This window comes from Phalacrocorax aristotelis, chromosome 1 (assembly GCF_949628215.1).
Source record: "Phalacrocorax aristotelis chromosome 1, bGulAri2.1, whole genome shotgun sequence".
NCBI lineage: Eukaryota > Metazoa > Chordata > Aves > Suliformes > Phalacrocoracidae > Phalacrocorax > Phalacrocorax aristotelis.
Genome location: NC_134276.1, coordinates 191,090,766 through 191,118,315, shown reverse-complemented (window position 1 = coordinate 191,118,315; position 27,550 = coordinate 191,090,766). Strand labels below are relative to the sequence as shown.

At 42.9% G+C, this 27,550-nt stretch overlaps 1 protein-coding gene across 3 annotated transcripts in view; it reads right to left on the bottom strand.

Moving 5' to 3' along the window:
- ST7 (suppression of tumorigenicity 7) overlaps positions 1–21,810 on the bottom strand; it is a 160,348-nt gene extending 138,538 nt beyond the window's left edge. The window contains exon 1 of one of the 3 annotated variants that reach the window (XM_075081122.1): positions 21,518–21,810. In XM_075081122.1, the coding sequence (XP_074937223.1) occupies positions 21,518–21,668 (151 nt within the window). In that variant the 5' untranslated portion in view covers positions 21,669–21,810. The remainder of the gene's footprint in view (positions 1–21,517) is intronic. The other 2 variants (XM_075081120.1, XM_075081123.1) reach the window with 2 other exon arrangements.
- Positions 21,811–27,550: the final 5,740 nt, after the last annotated feature.

Here is a 27,550-nt window from a genome sequence, read left to right as displayed (position 1 = left end):
AAAAAAGTGTTACTTTTTTCAAGTTTCTGTTTCTGGTTAACACTGAAGATGAAAAACTGTTAACAAACCAACAGCAGAAAGAAAGAAGACAAATATCTGGTAACCTAAAACAGAGCCCTACACACTGATTTGAGATAGAGAAGCAGGATTTTCAAACACACCTACTCTTTGGAAATCTGTTCCACGATTATGGGCTCTTTGAAGAAGTAGCAAGTAGTGCATAAAAGGTCTTTAATCTTGGCTTTAGCAAAAATTAGTAATGGAAAAAATAATCACATGTCTATGTCATACAAATTAAACAGTCAAAAGCACAACACGCTGTCAAGATCCTGTTATGGGTGAAACATTCCTGTGCATGACTTCACAGTGTCAAACTTCTAACATCCACAGTTATCTATAATTTCCCAACAATGTAAAACTGATTTCAGGATCACAGACCCATGGAATGGTCTGGGTTGGAAGGGACCTTTAAAGATCCTCTAGTCCAACCCCCCTGCCATGGGCAGAGATACCTTTCACTAGATCGGGTTGCTCAAAGCCCCATCCAACCTGAGCTTGAATACTTCTAACGATGGGACATTCACAACTTCCCTGGCAAACTGTTCCAGAGTCTCACCACCCTCATTGTAAAAAATGTCTTTATGTCCAATCTAAACCTACCCTCTTTCCATTTAAAACCAATGCCACTTGTCTTGTCACTACAGGCCACGGTAAAAAGTCTTTGTCTTTCTTATAAGCCCCCTTTGTATATTGAAAAGCCATAATATGGTGTCCCCAGAGCCTTCTTTTCCCCAGGCTGAACAACCCCAGCCGTCTCAGCCTTTCTTTACAGAAGAGGTGTTCTGGCCCCAGGATGAGAGATCAGAAGCAACACCTCAACACATACATGTTTAATGGTTGGACACTGGAAGGAGATTCATTTCCATCAACCAGGCCTAAGATTAACTTAACATGTACACAGAGAGAGATGCCACATGGGACACAGACGAAAGCAAAACACTGAGTCTTTTGGAGGGCAAAGATATAGCCCAGAGCATCAAATCACTGGTTTGCTCACATTCAGGTACACCAGTAACTTCATCTCAATGACCTTCCTGTCTGCCATGTTACCCCCCTCCTCAATTCACAACCCTTGACAAAACTACGTAAAAAGAGGACGATCTTCAGGTGGTGTAAATAAACAGTGCAGCCAATTTAGTCTCTGGAAATAACTGGGTTCAGGACAGCTACAGAACCAGTGACCAGATCTGATTTTTTTTCCTGGCAAGCTCTCCTTCAGCTCAACTAACCACCTTGCTCCTTCATAAAATTTTGCAGCCTTTTCCTAGCAATTTGGTCAAGGAAGACATTGAATTCCTCAGACTTAGCTGTCAATGACTTGAAACTGGCGTCGCAGCAACCCACGGTTATTCTCAAGTGTCTGCCAGCTTGGCCTTATTCTCCCAGCAACAATGACACTGGGTTACCTCTTTCACTCGTGCCAGAGGACACCTAACACCTATTCACATTCAGCTTTCAGTGCTCCCCAGGTTGCCCAAGGGGCATCAGACAGAAGGGTTTGCCTAATGCTTCACCACCTACAGAGCTCCAGAGGAACCTCTGAAGCATGACAAACTAAGTCTGACAGCATTTTTAGTAAATAATGTTTTTCATTAGCTACAAGACCTATAAAATTAAAGCTTCTGGTCAGTCAGTGCCCTTCTGTTTCCATTTACGGTTAAGAATGCAAAACCTTGACCATGATTTCTTTCCCAAACTCTCCTCAGTCTGTTCCAATTTTGGGACAGAATTCAGTCTAGTAAAAAATATTTTTAAACAATGTGGTTTATTTATAATTGGAAAAGTGATCTTAGCAATCATCAAAATTACTAGAAGTTGCTAAATTTAAAACACGACTACATTTTCTTCTCTCCTCATACAGAGCAACAGATTGAGCAGAAAATCTGAGCACTGCTGTACATGGCTCAACAGAATCTCCTCCCCGAACAGCTGCAGCCAGAGCCATAAAAAAAAAACCCAGAATGCAAAAGAAAATTCCAAACCAGCCAACCAACATCATATTAGTATGGCAAAGAATATTAAATATATAATCTCTTCTACATATTTTAGATTATCTGTATTTCATGAGTACTACAACTCTATCCAAAGAAAATGACTGTTAGTAGCAGATGTAACAGTAGCAATAAAAATTGTAAGATTTAAAAAAATCAGTACTGTTTAGGTCATGTAAGAGTTAAAGGAGAAGGGATACCATAAGTGCATGTAGAATATAGAAGCAGAATTGCAAAAAAGCAGCCATTCAATCAAATAAGGGACAAATTGAGAACTGTACATGAAAATAGGCTTTCATTAAACACATCATTTACTTGCAATGGTCACTACGAAAAGATGATGCTGAAGTCGTGAACTAGCAAAGCTCAAAGTTGGAATTACAATAAGACTATCCAGAAGGGCAATAGAAGGAAAGCCAAGTGGCAAACTTGCATGTGAAAGCAAATTACAAATGAAGGAGAAGCACCTGCTCATTAAGAGTTGTTTTACATTGCCGGCTGCATCTGGTATTAAATGTTCTCAGGAAAAAAACTTACACTTCCCCAAAAAATAACCAACCTCCCATCTCCCCCAGAACAACACTAGAAATGCCCTGAGTGACCTCACCACAGAGGTTTCAGTGTTCTGCATAGTCTCTGGAGCACAGCCTACCAGCACACACAAAAACCCTTATGCTGCTCAAAAATATCAAGAACACATTAAAAACCCTGCTTTACAGATAACAGGAAATTGTTCAATGATTTCCAGACTAACTTGAAGAAGCTTTCAACATACATTATATTATGTTTGAACAGGAGACTGTCTTTTCTTGCCAAGTGAGCACCGTAATCTGTCACACTTCTCCAGCTATGTGACACCCGGCAAAAGCAAGACTAAGGCTGTGGTCTGACAGGCTGCAGGTCAGGCAGTAAGTGCTTTTTCACTGCGAATGCCTGTCGTCACCACTCTCCCTACCTGGGGTAACTCCCAGAGGTCTGCTGATGTGACAGCACAGCAGTCAACCCACGCACCAGCCCTGCCTGAGGGATGGGGGTCACAACCAGAACCAAGCAAAACCACCGTATGGAAAAAGCGTTTGAGCTAACTGAGACCACTTTGTCTTGCCACATCTGTCCAGATGTATACTTGGTTTTGCAGCACAAGTCAGGTGGGCAACAGCGATGAGGCATTTCCCATAGGAGGCTTCAAGTGCATCGGCTTTCACGCTGAATGAAATCTGACCATGATTCAGTTGGTTTTTACCCTCCGTACTCCCAGGCCAGGGTTATGTAACAGCCAGGGATTCATTTGCCTTTGGAATAAAAATGTGAAGATTTTGCCTCTGCTAAGATTTTGCAGCAGTACTGCAAATAGGTGTTAAATATATTGCATGAGGGAGAAAGAGAGAAAAATCACTGTTCTAGTAATGAAGACACTGCTTCTCGGTAATCTCTGGATGCCAGTCTCCAGCTTATTAAGCATCACTTCCCACTCTCTACAACACACTGAACTCATACATCTGATCACTAGAAATGAACTTCCATGACAATTAAACCCCATCCTTCCTGCCTATTTATTTTCAATCACAGGAACTTTCCCAGGAGAGCAGACAGCCTAGTTCCAAGCATGAGTAGAAGAAATTAAGATGTATGCTAGCTAAAATGCAATAACATTAATGTTATCTGCAATGGCTCCTTGAAGGTTTCACAAAGGATGCAAATATGGAAAGGAAGCTTTATGTTCTCACTCTCCCCACAGAACTAAATGTTAAAAGGTTTTCACTTAAATTTGGGTTTAAAGTTGTAAAAAGAAAGTGATACATGGATTTTGAATCCTTTCCATATCATTGTCCGTGTTCCTCCATGTGCTGCAGAATTTGGGAAGGGGCCACGGTGACATGGCTGAAGCAAGAGAAAAGTGAATTCAAACACAAGTGGAGGGGGAGTGTGAAAGTTATCACTCATTTAAGATCAGGAGAGCAAATGAGAACTCAACGCCAGAATGATATTGGATAACACTTGAGAAATAAATCAATTCATCAGGCATTATTTGGCCTTTACATATGAAGAATTCTTTTTCATGCAAAATATGCAGTAAGCCCCACTCATATTTCACATTCACTGGTATGTTCTCAGCTTCAGATGTTACAATATAATTGGACAAATTTAGCTTTTCAAAGTACTTCCATAGGAAGCAATATGTAAACTTCTTTTCATTCTTCTGACCTTGCCATTGTTGTTCAGCATTAGAATACGTGGTAAGCTAAGGAAGGGCCCAGGGCTTGACTACCAAGGCAGCTATTCTTTAAAAGTCCCTGCCCTTCCAGTTAACACACTGTTTTATACCATGTTAAATGCAAGAGAGGACAAGGCTGAAATATATACTAGGCGAAGAGATGTAGGAGATGGCTCACTGGAACAGAACACCTATCCCTACGCCCTTGACATTGAATGTGAGTTGCTGGTAGCCATACAAATCTGTTTTCTTGTATACTCTCTTTGAAAACTCTCTAAAATCTTAGTTAAGTTGCTGCCTTGATAGACACCAGCAAATACTTTTGTTCCCTTTATGAACATCTGTCATAAAAGTCATCAGAGCTGAGACTGGTCTTACAAAAATACAAAACTTTTAAGTATTCGTATTCCTTCTTCCTAGTATACCTCATTGTAAGTCTCCTTAGCTGAGGTAGTCCTCCACTTAAAACAAGCCACACTGACACCTACTCAGCACTTTGGAACCTATTCTGAACCATACCTGCAATGCCATTTTCCACCTTTTATCGCTTAAATTTACCTTTGGTTTATCTGGATAGATCGCATAAAGGTGGGAGCTAGCGTTTAGTACACAGCTGTATAAAGACAAGTCACCAGAGCCCCAACCTAGTTAAAAACTGCCCAAATAAACTCATGATTAAAACTCCAATGAAGCAGATGTGGTGTTCCAGAGGCACCTGATGTTGAAGAGTCTGCTTTAACTGCCTGAGCAGCTGCAACCACCTACGTACTCATATTTTTAAATGATGCTATTGTGCATAAACAAAATATCAATGGCAGTTCCGAGAAAGAACATAAAGCAGCTGGGGAACAAACTGAATGAACAGAATTAAAGCTTGGTTGATATGATTTATAAAACAAAGAACAATATTCTATAAGGTTCCTTTAGCAAGGCAGACATAAGCATCAAAGGAAAGCGATGCCTTCTTTCCTGACAAATCCCTGATAAAAAATGTCAAATGTCAAAAATTACCAACACACATATTATTTTATGATGGTTATATTGAATCAAAGGGTCAAAGGGGTCATTTTTTAAGACTTGTGTCAGTGTCCATAGATGCCTGAAGGGATCAGCTGTACTGGGGGGTGGGGGGAATAAAAAAATTAACCACCACCTCTGATTTGTTTCTACATAGACAAAACTAACAACAAAAAAATAATCTGAATGTATACACAGATGCTCAGACAGATGATACGTGAGAGCTACCTAATAACAACTGGGGAAGAGACAAACCTTCAGAAAATTAAGCTAATTTTGCTGTTTGTACAGAACAAGCCAGCCAGTGTTGGGTACACGTCAGACTGTGCTCATACTGGGCTCCACAAGAAGCACCCTGAGTCATGGTCCAGGGAAGGGCTGTACATGCAGAGATGTTCTGCACCAGCCTTCAAAGACAGCCTTCAGCTGCAGGTTAGGCTGTGCTGGGGGAGGGCAGCCAGCACAGGGCTGGGATTGCTGGGGATTGCTCATCCCCCCCTGCCCAACCCGCTCCTGCTGCACAGCCCAGGTGGTACCCCGTGTTTGAGGGGCAGCTCCTCAACCACTCCGGGCAGCCACCCAACGTCACACGATAAACCAGCATGATTTTCTGCATCCTTAAAAATTACTTAAAGTCTGTAAAAGTGCTTCATGACCTTAACGGCTGAGGCAGTGGGGTGAGCAAAGGCAGTCAGGCTGGTAGTAGTTACCTCCTCAGCATTTCAACGCAAATTGTACCCACTGTCAACGCAAAAGTCCCCAGTCTGCAGAAGCATTGGCATACAGATGCAGCACCTGTCACCACAACTGTTTCAAACTCGACAGTCTAGCTAATTCTGTGGTAATCGCTTCAGGAAGACAAATATGAGACATCTTAAGTCAACAATCAGTCTTCTAGTCCTGCGTTTTCCACTTTTTGTCCTACTTAGGATAGTCTGGCTTTACTGCAGGCACCATTGTTGTGTCAATTTACCAAAGCCCAGGATCTTACCTGTCATCTGACCTTGTAAAAGCGATCTAGAGGACCACCTCACAGCCAGACTTCTGAAGGTCAAGGGTGGGATGAGACTCTGCCTTACAGCTACATCAGTTGCAGGATGGCCTTACCACTATATTTCTTACCTATCACGTGACGGTGTTCAACTTAGTACTTCAACTCTGTGGAAAATTTGATGCAATATAATGACTTTATGGATCTCTGCTTATGTGTTTAGGGGCTCCATCACATTCACGAGTTGGCCGCATGGGGCTGTGTCTGTGTGTGCATGCTGACAACCCTTCATTAGGTCTCTGCCACACAGTCAGACCTAAGTTTTTTCCACAGGTCGCAGCCACCTCTCCTTGTCCCTGGATGCCTCCTGCCTCTTTAACAGGATGCCCTCTAGTGTGTAAACTGTACAAGGACTTTTCCACTTCTGCCCACATTACTGCCTATCCAATGCAAACTCTGTTTAAGGCAGCCTAGGCAAGGCACACTGCTGGGCCCGGCTCAAGCGCTAAGGAAACAACCAGAAGGGAACTAACAAAGACAAGGAGAAAAAAAAAAAAACCTACAAACCAATAGTGTAGAACAAAAGTCTAATCTTACTGTTCCCATCTGAACAGCAACCACTAGGAAATGGAAGTGACTCAAATGCAAGTGCACTGGCTTCTAGTTAGTTCTCTGCCTGATAAACATCTGCTCAATCAAAAGTATGGTTTTATGCCCTTCATAAACAAATCCAATTAATCCTACCAAACTTAAACTGCAAGGTGCCAAATGGTAATGTTAACTGTCTCCATAAATAAATATACAGTTTATTTTATTCACTGTAAATTAAGAATCCAATTCAAACTTCAGACCATTCCCATCTACTGCCATGCAGCGTTGTGATCCCCCAACCAGAGGGACATGCATTTTAAGAAAAATGTTGAGGTCCCAAATCAGCCAACGTCCCTCTTGCTGAACTACACTATTCACAGAGAGCAAACACACCGTAACCAGATCTGTTTGAACTGGCGTGTATTTTTGCTGTATTATTGTTTTGTGGTGTTCTCATAACTTCCATTAATATTAACTTTTACTCCAAACTGACATCGTAACTTCCTGCAAAATCAACGGCTACAACGCACGGTACAGAATTACACTAGCATACAAGTAAAAGGTTATTGTGCTATTATTATAGGTGCACATATTATACTGTATATCAGACATTTAATGATTTTCTTACAGTTAGCAAAGAACTTTCTTGTTTATTACTACGCTTATTATAAATAAGTACATGTTAATAAGTAAGCCAGTGACCGACTATAGCGTCTAGGTGATGAAATACATTGGGTGCTTCTGAAAACATTGCCCTGTAGATATAATTCCAGTCTGCTTGTTTAAAATACTCCAAATAAACTAACGCTATGAACTGGATCAGAGAAGATACTTTTAATACAAAGGCAGATAGAAATCTTGAGGGAGAGGGAAAGGAAGAGGACAAAGCCCTTAGTTAAAGGGTGGGCTCAGGTACAGCTGGTGAGGGCACAGCTACATGGTACTGCTTCCATATACAAATAAAAACAGGTCCAGAGAACTGCAGAGCCTGCCCTGCACAAGACACACCATTACCTACTCCATCAACATCATGGGTTTCTGATCCTTATGCAAGGAGAATGTTTCTGAGGGGCTAAGCCCAGGACCCCCACCACCGCAGCCTGCAGCGCCTGTCATGCGATGCCCTGCAAGGGGATGTCAGCCCCCCCGGACAACACCAGCCCCTTCACTCCTAAAACAAAGGCGTTTGTGAGAAAAGGCTTCATAAAACTTCATTGCTCCTGGCGTCCTTCTCCCTTAAATGCTCCTCTGTCACATTAGATTAGAAAAGGAAAAGAAATGCAAAATTAAACAAGAGAGATTTTGGTTGGCAGGCCTTTCGTTATTCATTTACTGTTTATTATTGATTTTTGTGCCTGTGCAGAAGGGTCACATGCATGTACATTGGAAAGAGGACAACTGCAATTTACAGAGGGCTGTGTATGCAAGGGATCTCAATAACCAGCAAAGCTCTCTGTGGAGTCTCTCTGCGCCTGGTTTTTGGGTGGTTGGCTGTTTGGGGTTTTTTTTAAACTAAGAAACTGTCCAGTGCTCACCCTGGCTAAACCAAAGACTCCTCTGTAGCTCTAAGGGTCCACTGCAAAGATGCAAAGGGCTCGCAACCCAGATAGGAGGATCTGAGATCCCACCATCTTGGGTGGTCCCCAGGGCAGCAGCAGCCCTCCCGATGAACCAAGCTGGGTCAGCACATACAGCTCCTGAGCCACCTTACAATAACCGACGGGCAGCTGGTCTCATTTGCATCAACAAACAAAATGGCCCGTAACAGCCCTGCAGTAAAGTGGAGAGTACAGAGGTGTACAAACCCATGGTTTTCTGCCAGCCAGTAAGAGGAACACCACCGTATCTAGGGAACCTGAGCTGTAGAAGACAGTAGAATAGTACTCGAAGCACCCAAAATTTTCAGCTGAGCGATTTACTGATCACTGGGTTTGGCTTATATCGTGTAAAATTTGTCATATTGTCAGAAAGCTTACAATACCTTGTAAAACTTAAAAGTTATCTTGCAATTTCAAGAACTTCAAAAAATGTGTGGAAAGATAACTGATTAAAGCTCTTTAAACATAAAAGCAGCTGAGAAACTTTGCAGTTTGGGTTTAGACAAGTCAGCTTTTTTTAACACATAATACTCACTAAATACCTTTCTTTAATACTGTCTAACCTGCCCTGCTATTAGTTCTCAGTTTCTTGATATCTATGATGTTCCAAATACAGGAAGGCAGCAAATGTGCAGGCTTATTTCAGATTGCTGGGGGGTGTTGGGGAGTTATTCATGCTAAATACCCTCTTCCACCAGGACCTAATGTCAAAACACTCTCTGGGCAACACAGTTGTTTCATTAGAGCCAGCAGGAGCTTTGCTGGCTGCTTCAAGCAGGCCAGAACTGCTACACAGACTTTGTCAAAACAAACATCGAAAGCTAAATTCCACTTCTACCTCATAGACACCAATCTATCAGCCAAGGGTTTAAAATAAAGCAACATCAGCCCTGTACAAACAACACCCACAAGACCTGGGATGTTCAAAGATTCCCCTCTGCTTTGGTGAGGACGAAAGGCACAGAAATAAAATTATATTTGCTAAAAGTCAGGCTGAGTTGTACCTTAAGAGCTGTATAAAAACACTTCATATATATCAAAATACACCCAGCAAACCAGTAAGATTACTTCAACAAAATAAATAATGAGACAGTAAGGTAAGAAATAGGATGCAGTAGCCCCCAAAACAAAGTGAACACTTACTTCACTTTTGAACGGGAACAAAACTGTTAAATGTGGAGGAAAAGAATAACAAAAGTGGAAGAAAAGAGATACTGTGACAGGAGAAACAGCCATAATTCAAAGAGCTTAACACGGTCAAGACATGGCTGAGTGTGAAATGAAGGGAATATACATAAATCATCTTACTGAAAGAAGTGGCGTTTGAAAAATCAAGCACGGCACCAAGACAGTTTTAATAAATTGATTAAACTCCCCAAACTATGCCAGAATACCTCATATTTCTATATTTAATATGCAGACCCAAGCTACTGCACTACTGACAAAGCAGTACTATGTGAAACTTCAGAATTTTAAAGATAACAATAAATTAAGCAACGGAGGTAAATGAAAAATTGGATAAAACACAAAATAAATAAATCATGCCAGACCAACCAGATGTGTCTCTTTATTAAAAATAGCTAGTTTTCTAGCCAAGAAAAATTAGTAGCTCTAAACCATCTAGATTTCAGTGAAGTATTGACAGTGCCATTGGAAGTTAGTTAAAACAGGAGACGTGGGGAAGAGAGGGAGGAACTGGCAGAGGTGGAGAAACCTGCAGCTTGCCTGGGAGCACTGGGCTATGAGGAGAGCCCATGGAGCTGTCAGCTGAACCTGACTATTTTCATTACCAAAAACAGAGGGGTGCAGAAGGCGGCTGGTATGAGCCGTCAGAGAAGCTGGATCAAAGTTAATGGTGCAAAGGGTTTCTGCTCACGGCCGGTCAGCTGGCGTGACAGGTCCATACCTACTATATGACCACATACTGCTACAATCTACCCAGGAGATACGGACACAAAAAAGGGCAATTTTAACCATACGACTACATGGCAAAATATTTCCAGTGGAAGGCGAGAAAGAATACACTACATATGGTGGATAAAAAAGCCTTACCTTGCTGTATGATGGTTACTCAATTATGAAACAGATAGAAAACGGAAAGAGGAGAGTACTACTAGTATAATCAAGGACATCCAGCCATTTTAGGAGAGCAGGCTAGGACAGCCTAACTGACACAACCTCACAAGGGAAGGACAAGGAGGGAAAACCCCATGTAAGTGCATTGGGAACTGGTCCTCAAGGCGGCGACGCAGTTTCTGAAGGTAAAGGAGGGAGCTGTCACACGGGCAAACACATGCAAGCAGCCACGAATACACCTGCGCTGGAGTAAGAGCAAGATTGCTAACCATCCGAGTTATCAAGTTCCAGAAAAATCTTTCAGTGCAATGATTCAGAGGAAGATAACATAAAATATGCCTGAGGACTGGAGTCAGGGACCCAGAGCGCTCCGTCCACCTCTTTAGTCCCACACTACACAGCTCCTACCTACCCCTCACAGGAGGCAGGGGAGCTATGCGAGGACATCGAGGGGGAAAACCCCAGCTCCTGCACAGCTGGTGACAAAACACCCTCAGCTGTAACACAAGCCAAATCCTCCCTCGCCAGCCAAGGCAAATCCTGCAGTTCAGGCATTTTCAACAGTCCTGGAGCTAGCGAGAGCTCCTCATGGCTCATGTACCCCACAAGACTGCACGGCTTTTGGGGCTGCTGCTAACACAGCTGTGACCAGTACTTTAAAACCATAGCCTTCTGACAAGGATTTCTGGAGGGAAATCCAAGTTAGGAGTATGTAGGACAAAATTTAGTGCTAAGGAGATTCTCTTGTGCTTGTAATACTCCTCCTTTGTCCTGACCGAAAGAGCTGGACAGAGGGACATCGGGACCAGAAGGCACTTCTATACCACCCAGCACGGAGCCTACTCTGAGCGGGCAGATAAATCCATAAAGTCAAGCGCTATTAAGAAGACCCTCCTGGCTCCTAAAACCGGTAGGTCTGCATCACCGCAGCACTGCACGAGACCCCCTCAAGTCACTCTCTCAGCAGGGAAGCACGTCAGCTCGGCTGTGGCGTCCTGCTGCTGCACAAAGTCGGTTTCTGCTCAAGAAGCGGCTTGAGTCACACGCAAGGATTCTCTGGCCCCTCGTCCCCTGCACAGAGTATGACAAGCTAGCTGCATGCCCTCTCCTAATGGGGTCTGGTTTAACCTTCTCTTCAAAATCCGAGGAAATGACTAGTCTGGGTCTCCAAGCTGAGACTTGTATAAAACATATGGGTATGCTGCTATCAAGTTCACTTTGGAATTAAAAATAGCAAAAGAAATTTCACATGGAAGATGAAGTGCATTAGCAGATCATATAACCTTGCTCCAGACCAAGCTGCGCTGCAAACGATTTTCAGTCCTCAGCATAAAACATACAGGCAGTGCCATCAAAACATTTAGGTAAGTGAATATCAACATTTAGAGCACTCTCAGGTGACACGCTCATTTTCTTGAGAAATGAATGGTAGCTGTACTAAATAAAAAGACAACGACAATAACATTTCTTCTGCTTTAAATCTGACCTCTCAGTGTCTTTCCACTGAGCACAAGACCTAACATATCAACCTAACAGGCTTGACATTTAATAAGCCGAGTTTATTTCTAGAAAGTGAGCTGGAAATTAAATCTCATGGTTGCAGTTGGCACACTGTGCAGAAGAGGAATCTTACAATGACTGCATTTCATTTTTGCCCTATAGCTTTCATCCTCCTAATTGGTATATTTAAGTGCACTTAATCACTTAAGCATTGAATCTACCGCAGTGATAAATCTCCAGTTTAGACTCCGCGATAATAAATCTTTGTCTTTTCTCAGCAACTGGCAAGTTTTGATTTGGACTTTGAATTTAAGTCCTTTCCTCAGGCTTAGCAGTAACAACTTGTTTGTTCTGTCTGATGAAAGCATGACATTAACTCTTCTCTTTAAATGCATTATCGTTGCTTAAGCTTAGTCTTCTCTGTGTTAAAATTGGTTGCCCTTCTGCAGTGCCTGACTAAGAAACACACACACAAAAAAATCCAATTAGCCTGTGCTGGGAGTTTACAATGCAACCTTCACTCATTAGTATTTAGGCAGCATCACCGGTCCACATGACACTTCACAGACACGAGGACGAGCTGGAGTTTATAATACAATCTTTCAATAGAAGCCTCCAGTACCACAAAGAGCTAATTTAAAAACAGGTGGAAGGGGCCTTCAGACACCCCCTGTAACAGCCAACAGAGGAGCAACATCCCTGCAAGCACCTCACAGTCTGGCCACAGGACCAAGCTAGGTTTTATCTTAAATTCTTTGACAAATGCCCTAAATACGTCCCTGAAGTAGCTCCGGTAGAAAAGGTAAAACTTAGATGCAACCATCAAATTACAAGAGGGAAAACTGCTTTGGACTTAAGAGACCGGAGACTCTATCCCCAGTTTTGCCACAGGCTTCCTGCAGTACCTTGGCAAATTATTTAGGCCACAGTCGTTAAGAATCCATGCCCATTAATTACCTTTGCAGTAAACCCCTGGACCTATGCTTGCAGAACAAATCATGACATTGAAGGTTTGCAGGACTGGGGTCTCACTTCCCTCTGCCTCATTTCTCCTCTACAGTTAACATAACTCTCAGTTGGATTCAACATACCAACAGATGTCCGGAGTAGGGGCTTTTTTTGTTAAATACAAAATATCTTCATAAACAACTAGTCTTGTTATGAAAAAGCTGAATCCTGAGTAGTGACTGGTGCACAAAAGACACTATCTTCATAATTTTCTGAGGGTAGTGTCCTTTCTGTAGATTTAAGTCCAGAAGAAACTGCTCGATCATCCAATATAAGTCACCACTTGTTGGTTTTATTTGCTTTACCACCTGCCAACACGACAAATAACTCTCCCTTAAGCACAGAGCCCGCCAGCTGACCGAGCTGCGCACAGAAACCCTGGACCCAGTGGGGACGGCGGTCTGGCACATGCACAAAAGTCCTGCCACATCCGGGGACTATCAGAGCCTCCGTGCTTGCACAACATACCTGCACACCGTCAGCAATCGCTTCCAGCTGCAGGTTGTTTTTTTTAATCTCCACAGGACAGCATTGCTGCTAGTCAGCTCTCCTGTTTATCACAGGCCATTAGATTTCGCTCCCGTTCCCCCTGGATTGAGCTTGGCAATCCTCATCACACTGACGGTCTTAATACCACAACAGCCAAAGCTACAAAGCCATCGCATCGCTTGTCATCACAGCTGGGTCCAAACACACACATCTTCAAAAATCTCCTTTAAAAACATGCTTCACATGTGAATTCCTCTGGATCCAGCTTGCAGTCACCCACTTTTGTAAGATTTGTCTCCCCTATGTTAAAGGCTACTTTAGTACCTGCTATTTTCTTCCCACCGCATAGTTTACAGCATAAGCAACCACCTATCAATTCTTTGTTTCTACTAAGGCGAGGGCATGGCACCCAGCCTGTCTCACAGCCAGGGTGCTTCTTCAGACCACTGATTATTTGGCCCCAAGTATAACCCAGACATTTTAACTCCAAATATTTAGGAAACTTACTATATGTTTGTCAACTAGATTAAAGCTCTTACTCCTCCATAGCTACCACCAAGTTGCTACTGGAGCTTCTCTGTGATTAGGTAAACAGTTTGAGCTTCTTTACGCTAGCAATGTGTTTTTGCTAGGCTCTGTGTAGCTCCTCTCAGAGATGCTGCCATTTTCAGAATCGCAGACATACCATTCCCCCAAAACCCCGTTTTTATCCAACATCAGCTTCCTAATTCCTGCTACGTGTTGCTCTCAAGGCAGGCATCACGTCCTTCTGTCTTTCACTTAACGTAGAGCTTTGGCACAGAATTATGTATTTCTTTCTCTTTTCAGTTCTTTAGGCACTGACACTACGTAACACTTCTTGCATCTTTCACAAATGCAAATTTATGATCTAGATTTTTGCATTTGTTTTGTTTACAAAATAACCATTTTAAAAATCTGTCTTGAAGTTTTTCTCTAATTTAGAATCATAGTAGTTTTGTGGCTGCTCCGACAAGTAAGACCTACAACCTCTCTGAACAACGGGGCTTGTGTTCTTTCAGCCTAAATTTAGCCGGGCACTCAGCGGATGCTTTGGGAAAACCCAATGACATATGTGCAGTTTTAGGAGCACTTCTGAAAATTTTCATCAGCACACGGAGGACATTAGACTTCAGTTAAAAGCCGGCAGTACAACTCCGTGGCTGCATATCAGCCAGCGTTACCATAAGCTCCCTCAAGATTTTATCAAATATTATTTTGAATGCTCTGGCTTACATATTTCCCCTGAAATACTGGCTGCAAATCTTCTAGAACTTTTGTAGTATGAAAGTAATTTTCTTTAAGAAGTATTTTCTGAAAACCTTGCCTTTGCTACAAACTTCAGTCAGTTTCCTGCGTTTGATGCTGGTTGAAAAATTAAGCTCAATGAAAAAAATTAAACTTGTGAAGAAATGCCAAAATTTGTAGAAAACAAGTATCATTGTGCGCTGCATTCCTCTGGAATTGATCTAACAAGTTTCGTTAGGGCTTTTCCTCCCACAAGAATCCCAAGTTTCATCTACAAAGGCTTTTGCCAAAAATAACACACAATTATTGGCACATCATATGCACATCGTATTCCTTTCCATAAAAATAAAAGGGAAAGGTTCCAAGTGTACCATGCTGGAAATACATGTGCCTAAAATAAGGGTTAAAATCTGTTTTATAATAACTTTTTGAATATTAGCCTATATCCAGGTAACAACTAATTTTTTGCAAAACCCAAAAAGGCAGACCAAAGAAGCCTCTAACACCCAAACCCTGTCTGGAGGCTTGGCAGCCACTATGAACACTTTATGGTACTGTAACTGATACAACTGAAGATGGAGGTTAACAGTAAACAAAACACTGTTTACTTTAATTCCATTAGGACTGCAGAAAAATAAGATCAGCATTGAGGAACAACTTCATTTACATTCTGAGAAACACAAAAATTAAAAGACAAGTGATTTGGGGTCAGTGGGCAAACTATCTACATATAACTGACATGGTTTCTTCTGTGACAGCCATATGCAGAATTAATGCTGACCTTGCCAGAAGTAGACATGTATTTAAAATTCTGCTCTCAACAGTCTAGTTCAGGCAGAAAAAAACCCTACACACAGCACTTGCAGGGAGCTATGAGTTTCTCCATCTGCTTTTGGTGGCATAGGAATTCTGCTCCAGATATTCCGTGGTCACATCACCACACTCACTTCTGTAGTTCACACAGCAGGCTCTTACAGGGAAACCCATCACAATGATGGCAAACGACTTTGAAAGAAGGCCAAGCAACTACCAGCAAGTCTGCGACTGTAAAAATAACTGTCCTTCAGTTCTTCTCAAAAGAAGCTGTTCACTTGTTTGTAATCAATTTGAAATTCCCTGGCCTTCAGCAGGTTAATGTTTTCCAACCCTCATGATTACCTTCCCAGGCTTAAATTTATGAAGGGGAACACCACCATCTGACCACGCTGTCAAGGTGCTGTCACAGCAAACACATGGCGACACGCACCGTGACCAAGCACGCCGCGCAGGCGCCGGCAGCCCCAGCGCCCGCAGTCGTGCGCCCTGGCCCAGGGAGGACAAACCCCTGGCTGACAAAAGGCCTTCTGTCCTAAGGGTGCTTTATCACCACCGGCCTGCGCACACGCAGCTCCAGATGGCCAAATATCACCAGCAGGAAAAAAAGTGACCATTAGCTGAATTTTAATAACAGGCAAATGTTTTCTGCTGCTACTTGAATTTGAGACTGTGGGAATGAAAAGTTACTTATTTCTCAAATTGCATCCTATTGGACCACACTGCACTGATACCAAGCATGTATCTGCAAGGTCAGGAAGCCCAGAGAGGGAAGATCAGAGAGGTGAGATGAACTTCGTTGACAACAACCACCACCCTAAGACAGCACAGCCTGAACCTGAGAGGGGTGCTCCATCTCCTCATCTCCTGCAGTATTTCTGCTTACAGAATCACACCCAGCTTTCTTGCATAGCTAAACACTGGATAGTTTTCACAAAATGAGGGTTCAATGAGACAAGAGTGGTCCAAGTGCTTTATTTATGAAAGCCTGTGCAATGCACATGTGAATGCATTTGAGGTAGACCAGATCACCATAGCATCTGGCTGCCTAAAAACCTCTCCGTTTTATGTCTTCAGAAAGACTCCTGGATGAAGATAAAGTGTTGTTATCCTAATTTTACAGGGAACAGAGGAGACACTTCAAACACGTCTGCTCCATCCTCCTGCCCATGCATGCACAAACCCTGACTGGGAGTGAGTAATCCGGTGTTGGCCAGTGCTGCAAGCGTTGTTGTACATCAGCCTCCTTCCTCCCCTCTCCAGACAGCTGGCACCATGCACAGCGGCTCAGGCTCTGGGATCTAAGAGAAACCTATTACATTGTCAAAAATCCCACATTAATTAAAATTCTAGGTGATTATTTCAGTAGGAATGTCAGAATAACAATTTAAAAATCTCAGTGAAGAAAACCACTGCTTTCCCCAGAACTGACCTTCGTCACTGCCACCAGCCTCTCACCAAGTTGATATTTTCCTCCTCCAGCTGTGGTTCTGCCAGGGCCCGGCAGGACAACGTTGTTCTCTGTCTTTCATGCTGTAGATTTCCAACCCTCCCTTCTCTAGATGTTCAACTGGTGACAGTGTGGGACCTTGCTCCAGTGCAGCTGAAGTGGGATGTCCCGCAGAAAGCTAATAATACTCTGCAGACACTGACAGAGCTAGATTCAACCCAGAGCTGCTCATACCCATGAAATTATTATTCACATTTTTATTCTGATTCCTCTACCCTCAGCAACCCAAAGGTTTCCTCCTGTCTGCCTTGTCACAAGCCAGTTGCACTTAATGCTCTGGTATTAAATCCATCTTTCTGTTGCACTTCGACGGGGTAAATAAAATCATCAGAAGCTGTTCGACTTCTGGGACTTTCTCCTTCTTAGGATATGACTAGAATGCCAAACTGTTATGTCAGGAAAAACAAACAGGGTTGCACATTTTTAGAAGAGGTGTGTCTTAGCTCAGAGTAATGTGGCATTCAGAAATTGTGTGAGTGCCAGCATGGGAGGAAAATACAGCACGTTATATAAAATAATCATGTTTCTTTTAATTATTTTGGAATAAGAGGATAACCTGTGCTTCCTCAACTACTTATTCTTTATTTAATATTTTAGCCTGGCATATTAAGCCTCCTCTCTTGCTTCCTGGCTAATGGTACGGCACAGTTATGACAGTTCAGTCTTATTCATAAAGGATTTGATGATTTTATTCATACATCAAGCTTCAATAAAATGCAAAAACAGATGAAACACCACAATAAGATTTAACATGAATATTTTTACATGACAGACTGGATTCCCCTTTGATTATACCACAGTAATCTACTCTGCTAAGGATACTGAAATTATGCTTGCCCGAAACTGCGAGGACTTTCAAGCCTGGAAGCCCAATGAAACACACAGAATGACTGACTTGCAGTACCAGAGCTACCAAATACTTGGCGCGTACACACGCACATCTGTACAACATCAAAAGAGGGGGGAAAAAAGGCTCCACACTTCATCTTAATGTAACTTAGAGCCAGAACTGACCACTGGACTATCTAGTGAAACCATTGTAATTACTCTGACGGCCGCGGCTGCACAGCCCGCTGCCCAAGTCCTCGCTGACACCCAGTTTAGGGCTGTATGAACACTAGTGACTCTCATTTCGCCATCTGATATGAAGACTTTCAGCCCTGGGAAACCCAAAGGATCCTTTAGCAGCTGATCCACGGTTCATCAAAAATTAATGCCTGATTATGGCTAAATTGAGTTTGCCCTCTGCTTCCAGTCATCAATTCTTATTATTCTTTTCATGATTAAAAGACCGTTTATTTCTCCCCCAAGACAATAGCTCTTAACTGTAATCTAGTCACCTCCTAAGCCAAATCTCTTGCTCTGATGCTTCTCTCCAGCCCTTAAATCATTTTTCCACTGCCTTCTCTAGCTTTTCAACTTCCTTTTAAAAATACTGACATCATGCATGGAAAACCAAAATCACACAACAGTCTGAAGTACCAGTCCCTCTGGTAGGTACTTGTCCCTTACATGCCACGCTAGTCCCTCAGATCACAGCAGCCCACTCTGGACTCGGGTTAAGATGTTTGATCTAAATACCTAAAACCCTTGAAAATCACTATTTCGTGAGGTGCAAATCACACCTGCGGCACTGCATTTCTCTCACTGGCTGTCTAAGCCTGCCTCTGGTGGTACTGAAAACCAGATTATTTGCCCTCAACTCACCAACAGATCCAGCTTGTTCTGGGAAAATGCCCAGTCATTGGTTTTAATCACCTTATTATTTCTTTACATCATGCAGAAGTTTTCATAGCAACACTGAGATCCATTTGATTAGCGTCACATCTGGGGCCAGCTGCTGACTGGGGCCAGACTTTATGAGCAACCTTAACCCACTGGCAGTATCCCACTGTGATCAATTGGGGGGAAAAAAATCCACAATGAATCAGACCGCTTTTAATCCATTCACAAAAGCTTTGGGAAAAAAAAAAACCCAAACCAAAAATAACTCATGTTATTGCCAGTGCTGATTTTTTAATAAACCCCATTTAGGAAAAGATGATGCATAAAGGCCATATTGTGCCTATTGTTCTTCCCTGGTAACTCATTTTCATCACACACTTTGGGACTTACTGGTAATCTCTTCAGTCTTTTTAACTCCCTCAGTGCTTTAAAACCCACAGGTGCGAAAAATCTCTCCGATTTGCTGGTTTCATACTGTCATTTTACTTGCATTTTGGGACGTTTCAACAAAAACCAAGATTACTCAGCTGAAGACGGCTGGAGTAACGTTTCAAATGAGAAAGCGAATCAAGAATTCGTTCGTTCAAACTCAGGAAAAAGAACAGAGGGGTTTGATTAGGTCTCAGATGGGCACCTGCGATTTTTTCCAATCGTGAAAAAGATCATAAAGAGTATTCTGACACTGTTGCTTGATAACCACAACCTGCAATGTTTACCTGGGACTTATGTATTACATAAATCGTTAAGAATCAAGCAACAATAACTGCATTTGGTTCTAATCAGTGTGCAGCAATCCCAAAAGAAACAGGACACTTGTTCAGAGACGTATTGAGAAAGTTTGATCAAAATTGTAATTAAAAGCTGGTTTTAATTGTGTTTACTGTCTACGCCTGAAGAAAATTGCAGTATGACAAATCTTTTTTTTTTTTTTAAATTATTCTTTGACGCTGGATTTGCCAAAGGCTTATTAAATGACAGCAGGCCAGAAAGATGGGTGAAGAGCACACAGATAACATTCGGCTTCCCAGCAGCAGGGATGCCACATGGGTTACATCTCATCTGCCCCCAAAACCGAAAGCCTTCTCCAGTGTGGGGGGAAAAAGATTAAATGATCACGGTAGATAGGAAGCAAAAAAATAAGCCATTTGGAGATAAAGACATAACTGCCCAATTCAGACTGGCTAACACTACCTAAGTTACTGCTGATTCAGTATAGCAGTGGCATACTGCCTTAGTGAGTCTTAACAGTCAAAGCAAAGTCCACTGCAACAGTGATAACCTTCCGGCAAACCTGCACGTGTTATTATCATTCAGAAGAATAAGCTGATACCTGATTTTTATCAGTTTCAATTCTATTAAAAAATGCTCAAGTATAATATAAATTGTACAGGAAAATATATTAATTCCACTGCATATACTGCCCAAATCCAAGCATATTCCCCATAATAACCAGTCCTTTTTTATCCTTCAAAGGAACCAAGAATTTTCCACAAATACAGTTTTCCTCTGGAATCCCCCATACATGCAAATGTCACCTGTTCCTGAGAAAGCTCCCAGAAAGAACGAGCTGCCCTGCGATTGAAGATGGGTCTGTATTTACATACTTACTCAGTCTACATCAGAGATAAGCCTGTTATGGAAATGAATTGAGACCAGGCACATACGAGATGTAAATTACTTTTGGTTGTTCCTGCCTTAGGCTTGTGAATTGAACAAGCCGCACATTTTTGCTCAAGCCCCTGAAATTCTCGGTTATTCTCAGAAGTAGAGAAGAAGCATGAGATTGCGGCATGGAAACATCAGTCCTGCTATTTGTCATTTATGCAGTAAAACCAGTATACATAGCTTAAGCTACTACCTGAAAATCAAACGCGCTACTTTCTTCTCAGAGAACCTGCTAGTCAAAAAATCAGTATCTTGATTCCTTTTAGTAGAAGTCCAGTGAGAAATGCAACTCCAGGAAACAGCAAACTTGAGCGAGGGCACGGCCGCAGTTTGCCCTACGCTCCTGAAGTCATCTTGACTTCTTTACCTCTACTCCCACCATAAAAGAGGAGCCAGGGAAGCTCCTCCAGTGCCACTACAGCCCCTACACCCGAGCAGGCGACAAGGTGCGCTGGCACAAGGAGCAAGCAGAGCGTTTTGCAGCATCCCTCTGGCAGCTCAAAGCAAGCAGGAGAGTGACAACCCACCCCCCCCCCTCCCACAAGCAGATCATCTCTCTGCACACCATAAAAGCACCCTCTGGGTGACGCTGGGATTTCTACCGCCTGTTCCTGCTGTACCACAACTACTTTATGGCTCCCAGCTCCAAAAGGAAACTCTTCGCGTACTTCCAAGCCCTCCCTGGCTAAGCCCGGACTAAGTGAGAGTCAGTCACCCCAGCTCCTTTGCAAAAAAAAAGAACACCCAACCCACCCGTAGGAGCAAGGAAGGGGCTGCGGGGAAAGAGCAAAGCTCTGGGGGATCTCGGTTGCTTCCCACCACCCCGGGTACCCCGAGACGGCATCCGAGGGGGCAGTGGCGATGCTGTCGCCCGTGGGTCGCCCGCCGTCCCCTTCCCCGTCCCCCGGGGGGCGGCGGGGCCCGCCGCCCCCCGGGGGACGGGGAAGGGGACGGCGGGCGACCCACGGAGGGGAGAGCACCCCTGGGATGATCGCACCCTACCTGTGGTTAAATTGTCATTGATCTTCAGGGGCACCCTTAAGATGTAGACCAGGAAGAGCATGATGAAAAACCACAGCGTCCAAAGATAAGTCCAAGACCAGACGATGCAAGATTTCAGCTGCTCTAAAAAACCCGTCCCAGCTTCAGCCATGTTTTTGGAGGAGGGCAAAAAAAAAAAAAAAAAAAAAGAAAGAAAGAAAAAAAAAAAAAAACCACCAAACCCAAACCAACTCAAACCCTGCTCTCTGCTGCCACAACCTCTCAGCGTGTATTTGTGGGATGATTCACGCCCCCCCCCCAAGGCGCTGCCGGTTCTCCACCCCCTCCCGTGCCCGCAGCACGGCGAGGGCCGGCCCGCTAAAATGGACGGCTCCGAGCTCCCCTCGCCGCTCCCGCCGAGCCGCGCAGCGGGGCTCTAGGCTAAAGCCGCCTCCGTTGCAACGCGGGTCCGTCGTCCGTTCCCCCCACCCTCTCCCTCCTGCCTTGGAGGGGCGGGGGAGGGAGAGGGGAGCCCACAAACCCCACCCGGCCGTCCCCAAACCCGGGTGATGGGGGCGGGCGTGCTGCGGGCGGCAGCTGCAGGATGAAACGCGGGGAGACACCGAGAGGCTGCGGAGAGAGGAGAAAAAAGGAAAAAAAAAAAAAGGGGGGTGGGGGGGGAGAAACCCTTGCAACTTTTTTCACGTCTTTACGATTTCGGACAAGAATTTCAGGCGGTATTTTCACCACGCAAGGGGACTTTAAGCCTAAAAAGCGCTCACGTAGGATGGGGTTTGGTTTGGGGTTTTTTTTTTTGCAGTTTACTTGCATATGCGTCTTGCTAGGGTAACGGCACAGACATAAAACTACAATTTCGCTTGCGTGTATTTGTGTGTACAACGGCCAGCAAAGTCCTCAACTGTAAAACGCACCCCCCATGGAAGACACTATATGGCACAAGAAATAATTGTATCTTATTCAAATAGTATCGATAATACATAATCATCAAGTCACAATATTGTACTTTTCTGAAACGCATTCTTCTTCTTCCATGACTCTCTCAATGAGGTATTTCTACATGAAACAAGATTTGTCAACAGAAGTATATAATTGTTTAGGTTGGAAAAGACCTTTAAGATCACCAAGTCCAACCATTAACCTAGCACTGCCAAGTCAACCACTAAACCATGGGCCTAAGCACCACATCTAAATGTCTTTTAAATACTTCCATGGATGGTGACTCTACCACCTCCCTGGGCAGCCTGTTCCAATGCTTCACAACCTCTTCGGTGAAGACATTTTTCCCAGTATCCAATCTAAACCTCCCTGATACAACTTGAAACCATTTCGTCTCATCCTATTGCTCGTTAAATGGGAGAAGAAACCAACAGCCACCTCACTACAACCTCCTTTCAGGTAGTTGTAGAGAGCCATAAGGTCTCCCCTCAGCCTCATTTCCTCCAGGCTAAACAACCCCAGCTCCCTCAGCAGCTCCTCAGAACACTTGCTCTCCAGACCCTTCACCAGCTTCGTTGCCCTTCTCTGGACACGCTCCAGCAACTCAATGTCCTTCTTGGACTGAGGGGCCCAAAACTGAACACAGTACTCAAGGTGCAGCCTCACCAGTGCTGAGTACAGGGGCATGATCACTGCCCTGCTCCTGCTGGCCACACTGTTCCTGATACAAGCCAGGATGCTCTTGGCCTTCTTGGCCACCTGGGCACGCTGCTGGCTCATGTGCAGCCGGCTGTCAACCAGCACCCCCAAGTCCTGCTCCACCAGGCAGCTTCCAGCCACCCTTCCCCAGGCCTGTAGTGTTGCATGGGGTTTTTGTGACCCAAGTGCAGGACCTGGCACTTGGCCTTGTTGAATGTCATACCGTTGGCTCCAGCCCATCGATCCAGCCTGTCCAGGTCCCTCTGAAAAGCCTTCCTACCCTCAAGCAGATCAATGCTCCTGCCTAACCTGGTGTCACCTGCAAACTTACTGAGGGTGCACTCGATCCCCTCGTCCAGATCATTGATAAGGATATTAAGCAGAATGTGACAATAATTCAGAGGCTAGTTAACACATCTGATCCCTACTTTTCTGAAGTTACACGAGTTACAAACATTTAAGCAGACACACACTGTATGTTGCAGTTTGGATCTCTCTCCTTCTGTGTTTCCACAGTCTGTTTGCAGTGTGATAATACCTTCCAGCATCTTAAGAAATAAGTAGTATTTCTTAAGCAGTACCAAAAGAATAAAAAAATCCTGAAGAATTTTTCCGACTGGTAATAGCCACTCTGTCCTGGGATTTTCTAGCCTGCCAATGAAAAAGTCATCATGGAGAGAAACCTGGTAGCTTTTCCAGAATGTTTACATCATCTAAAGACATTAAACCAAAATAAATCTGTAGTTACACAATCTGATACCTTCTCGTATATTAGCAAAAGCACCAAGATTCACATTTTTTTTCCTCCAGACTGTGCTATGGGACTTGAAGCTGGACAGGGAAACTTGAAGCTGGCTGTGTCTTGTGCAATTGAAGATGGCAGGATGTGCTGGGTAAGGGACCACAGTCCCTATGTTGGAATATCGGTGCAAGAATGACAGAAGTTTTTCATGCCAATACATCACAAAACTTTTAAAATTACAATATACAGATGGCCTTTAACTACAAAAGTGTCATTTGTAGTTTAATTGCATATCAAAGACAACTGCATTTCATATATTTCAGCTTCCCCTTCCAGTAATAAAGGCAGGAAATAACACATAAGTCACTTCTGAAAAAAGTCAACATTATTCCATCATGCAGTTATTTATAATTTTAAAAATTAATCTCAAGTTCTCTTACATATTCATAAAAACCCCAAAACACTAAGCAATTTTTTCACTTTTATAAATTTTCATCTACATATTTTAATTTTCTGGATATTATTGCTTATATTATAAAACAGACTATGATCAGTTGCCATTCTGTATGAAAGACAGGTGGTTTATGGGGCTTTTTGACAATTTATTTTTATAAACAACTTTTCATTCTGTTAAGCTGTCTTTTACTGAAAGACTGGAGTGGACTGTGTTGGTTTCTTGAACTATGCTTTCTTTATATCTCCTGTATTACTTGAAGATCAAAACACCATGAACTGTGCCTACGTAGCACAGTTAAGCATAGTTATTAATTTTATGCCTTTCTTCCTTTAAGCACCACTCTTTCTTCTTCCCCTGGCATTAGAGCAGTTATTAATGTTTTGCAGTAATTTTATGCCTTTCCCTTCTGGGTCTCCAATATTTTTACAGTGAGCATAAAGTATTGAAAAACCAAGCTGCCAATGGAGTCCAGCTCTTCAGGCCCCCAGTAGTACGCTCCAGTGTGTTTCCCACTGGGTGCCACGCACAAAAGTTAATAAAGATAATCATCATCACCATCATCATGATCATCAAGAAAGAAAAAGGATGTGTCCAAACCCAAATGTTTGCATGAGGTGAAGAGCAATTACACATTAGGATATCTTGGCTCATGGCTGGCTTGGTGCACTCATACGACAAACTACATTTCTGTTGTCCCTATTAAAGAAGTGCCTACGCTGACGTCCAAGACAAGTTCACAGTTCAGGCTCTGTTTAACACAAATTATCTCTCCTCTTTCAGTTCTGTTTGGAAGGAGTGCCAAGTATTAATACAGAGCCTTACAACATGCATTTCACAAGTCAAAGCAGCACACCGTACTATGAAGAGACACGATTTTATTAAGTGTCATCTGGCTCCAGGCACTCATTTGCTAAGTCAAGACATAACAGAATACAGCTGAAGTGATCATTGGACAAAAATAATTTTGAAAAGAGCCTTTTACCTTTCTGCTAAGATTTTCCACTTAATTAGCTCACTCATTTAAGTGTTTACTCACACAACCCCTCCAGTACCCCAGTTCCTACCTCAAAATAATACCTATAAGTGCAAACACTACTAACTTACTTGCCATTAGCTGAGTTCAGGGTTCCTAGTGTCTCATACAACTGTTGATGACTTTGCAAAATGAAATCAGGAAGTAGAAGTGATGACAGTTACTAAACACAAGGTACAGTGAAGTTATAGTTTTTTTCCAGAAGAAAGAAATGCCTTTCAGCTTGGGTCCTGGCAAATAAGAAGGAATAGATGGGATGACTATGCAGCAAGTCTGCTTCAAAAATTCTGCCCACATGATCTTTTTATGGGTCAAGATCCAAAGTAGTGGGATTTTTAATGTTTGGGTTTTTGGTTTTTTCTTTTTTTTTTTTTAAATAAACCTTAAAATATCTTCTGTCTGAACATTTCAGAGATCATTACCTTTTCTAGGCCCACAACATACAGTTCCCTTGGAGGCCAGCTATTAAATAAGGTTGCATCAGGTTTCTTGGCAGCTGAGAGGTAGCCAGTCACATTTGTTGAGGACGTTCAGAAAGGGCACGAAGAAGACCCACTTCGACTCCAGACATCTGTGAGCACTGGTAAATGCTGTCAGCCGTGTTCAAAGGGGCCAGACATCCCCCTGACCTTCAGCTGATGCCTGGTTAGCAACTGAATCCAGCTAAGCAGTGTTATATGTGCAACACCTTTTCATCTAGATACATATTAAACAACAATACACATAAGTATGCATGCTTGCATATATCTACACGTGTATCTATGTACACATAAATACATATATTGTACCTATTAAACATATCAGATGCATATTAAACAGTATCAGGGATGAACTGGAGATGGCAGTCTAAACTGAAAGCAGCGATGGTGAGGAACAGCGTGCCAATGTGAGTGAAAGCACTGGAGGAGAGTTCACGGGATCCCATACCCAGCACTTTTCAGACATACCAAAGTCTGAATAAAATGGCTTAAACACATACGAATAATCTGTTAAAGCTCACAGTCCTTAGTCACAGTCGGAAGAACTGAAAATATGCTCAGAAATACTAAAATTAAAATTCATGCTCAATTTACAATGTAATCAATGTTTTTTTTCATTCAGACAAAGATATTTCAAAAGAATGCAACTAGCGCCCAGGCTGAAGTTTCTGTTCCCCATCTTAAGAGTGAAATATTACGGAATTACAGGAATATTCTTCATCTTAAAGGGAGACAGTAATATTTAAGGAAATGCCACCATTACTAATGAGGAAAAGTCAAATAAGCATTCACATGCCTTGGGCACCACTTGTCAAAAAGCTTACAAAAATTGTCTTCCTTATTACTTCCAAAGTCATATGAAGGTGGGAACATGGGGATGAAGCTCTGCCTGTTTTATTGGTTCAGCAAGCAGGGGAGCTGACTCTGAGGAAGCTGAATCTTCAGATTCCCAGAGATCTGCTTAAACAGAAGGAGGGTGGAGAAACGATGAGAAGGCAAACTCCCCTAAACCCACAGGGTTGTCCATGGCCATGGGGACTCTGCCAGAAAACAAGGTGATGTAGAATATGTCTGGGCAGTTGTAGGGGAGGGAGGAAGGACTGCCTGAAAATCGTTTTAAGATCTTTACTGACAAGGAAATCAACCAACAAGCTGCCTTAACTGCAATACAAGTCACAAAAACCGAGTTAGAAGTTGCTCAGTTAAGACTCAGATGCCAATGCAAAGACAGGGCAAAGAAAGGTGCTACCAAATAGTTGGTGCAACTCAGAGCAGTGTTTCAGTATTTGCGGGTAGTATTCGAAATAAATCTTAACCAGAAAAAAAAAACCAAACCCCAAACCAAAAAGAAAAAAAAAAAAAACTACGCAAACCTGTTTTCTACTTTTTCTATTTTTGCCTAACAAATTACTTTTCCCCCTAAAAATGAGATGGGAATTCCATCCTGACCATTAGCACGCTTAGGCGTCAGTGCGGGGCGGAGTGCCCCATCCCAAACACACACATTTGCTAAAGAATATGGAATTTATTTATTTTTTAAAATCTATGGAAATATCCCCCACTAGCACTTATATATTTTTATAAAGAAGGTGGACACACACATTCACTGAGGCATTTTATGAAGGTCCTACATAAAAATCAGGTGGTGACCAAGACAGGTCAGTATCTGTATGTGACAGTATGTGCT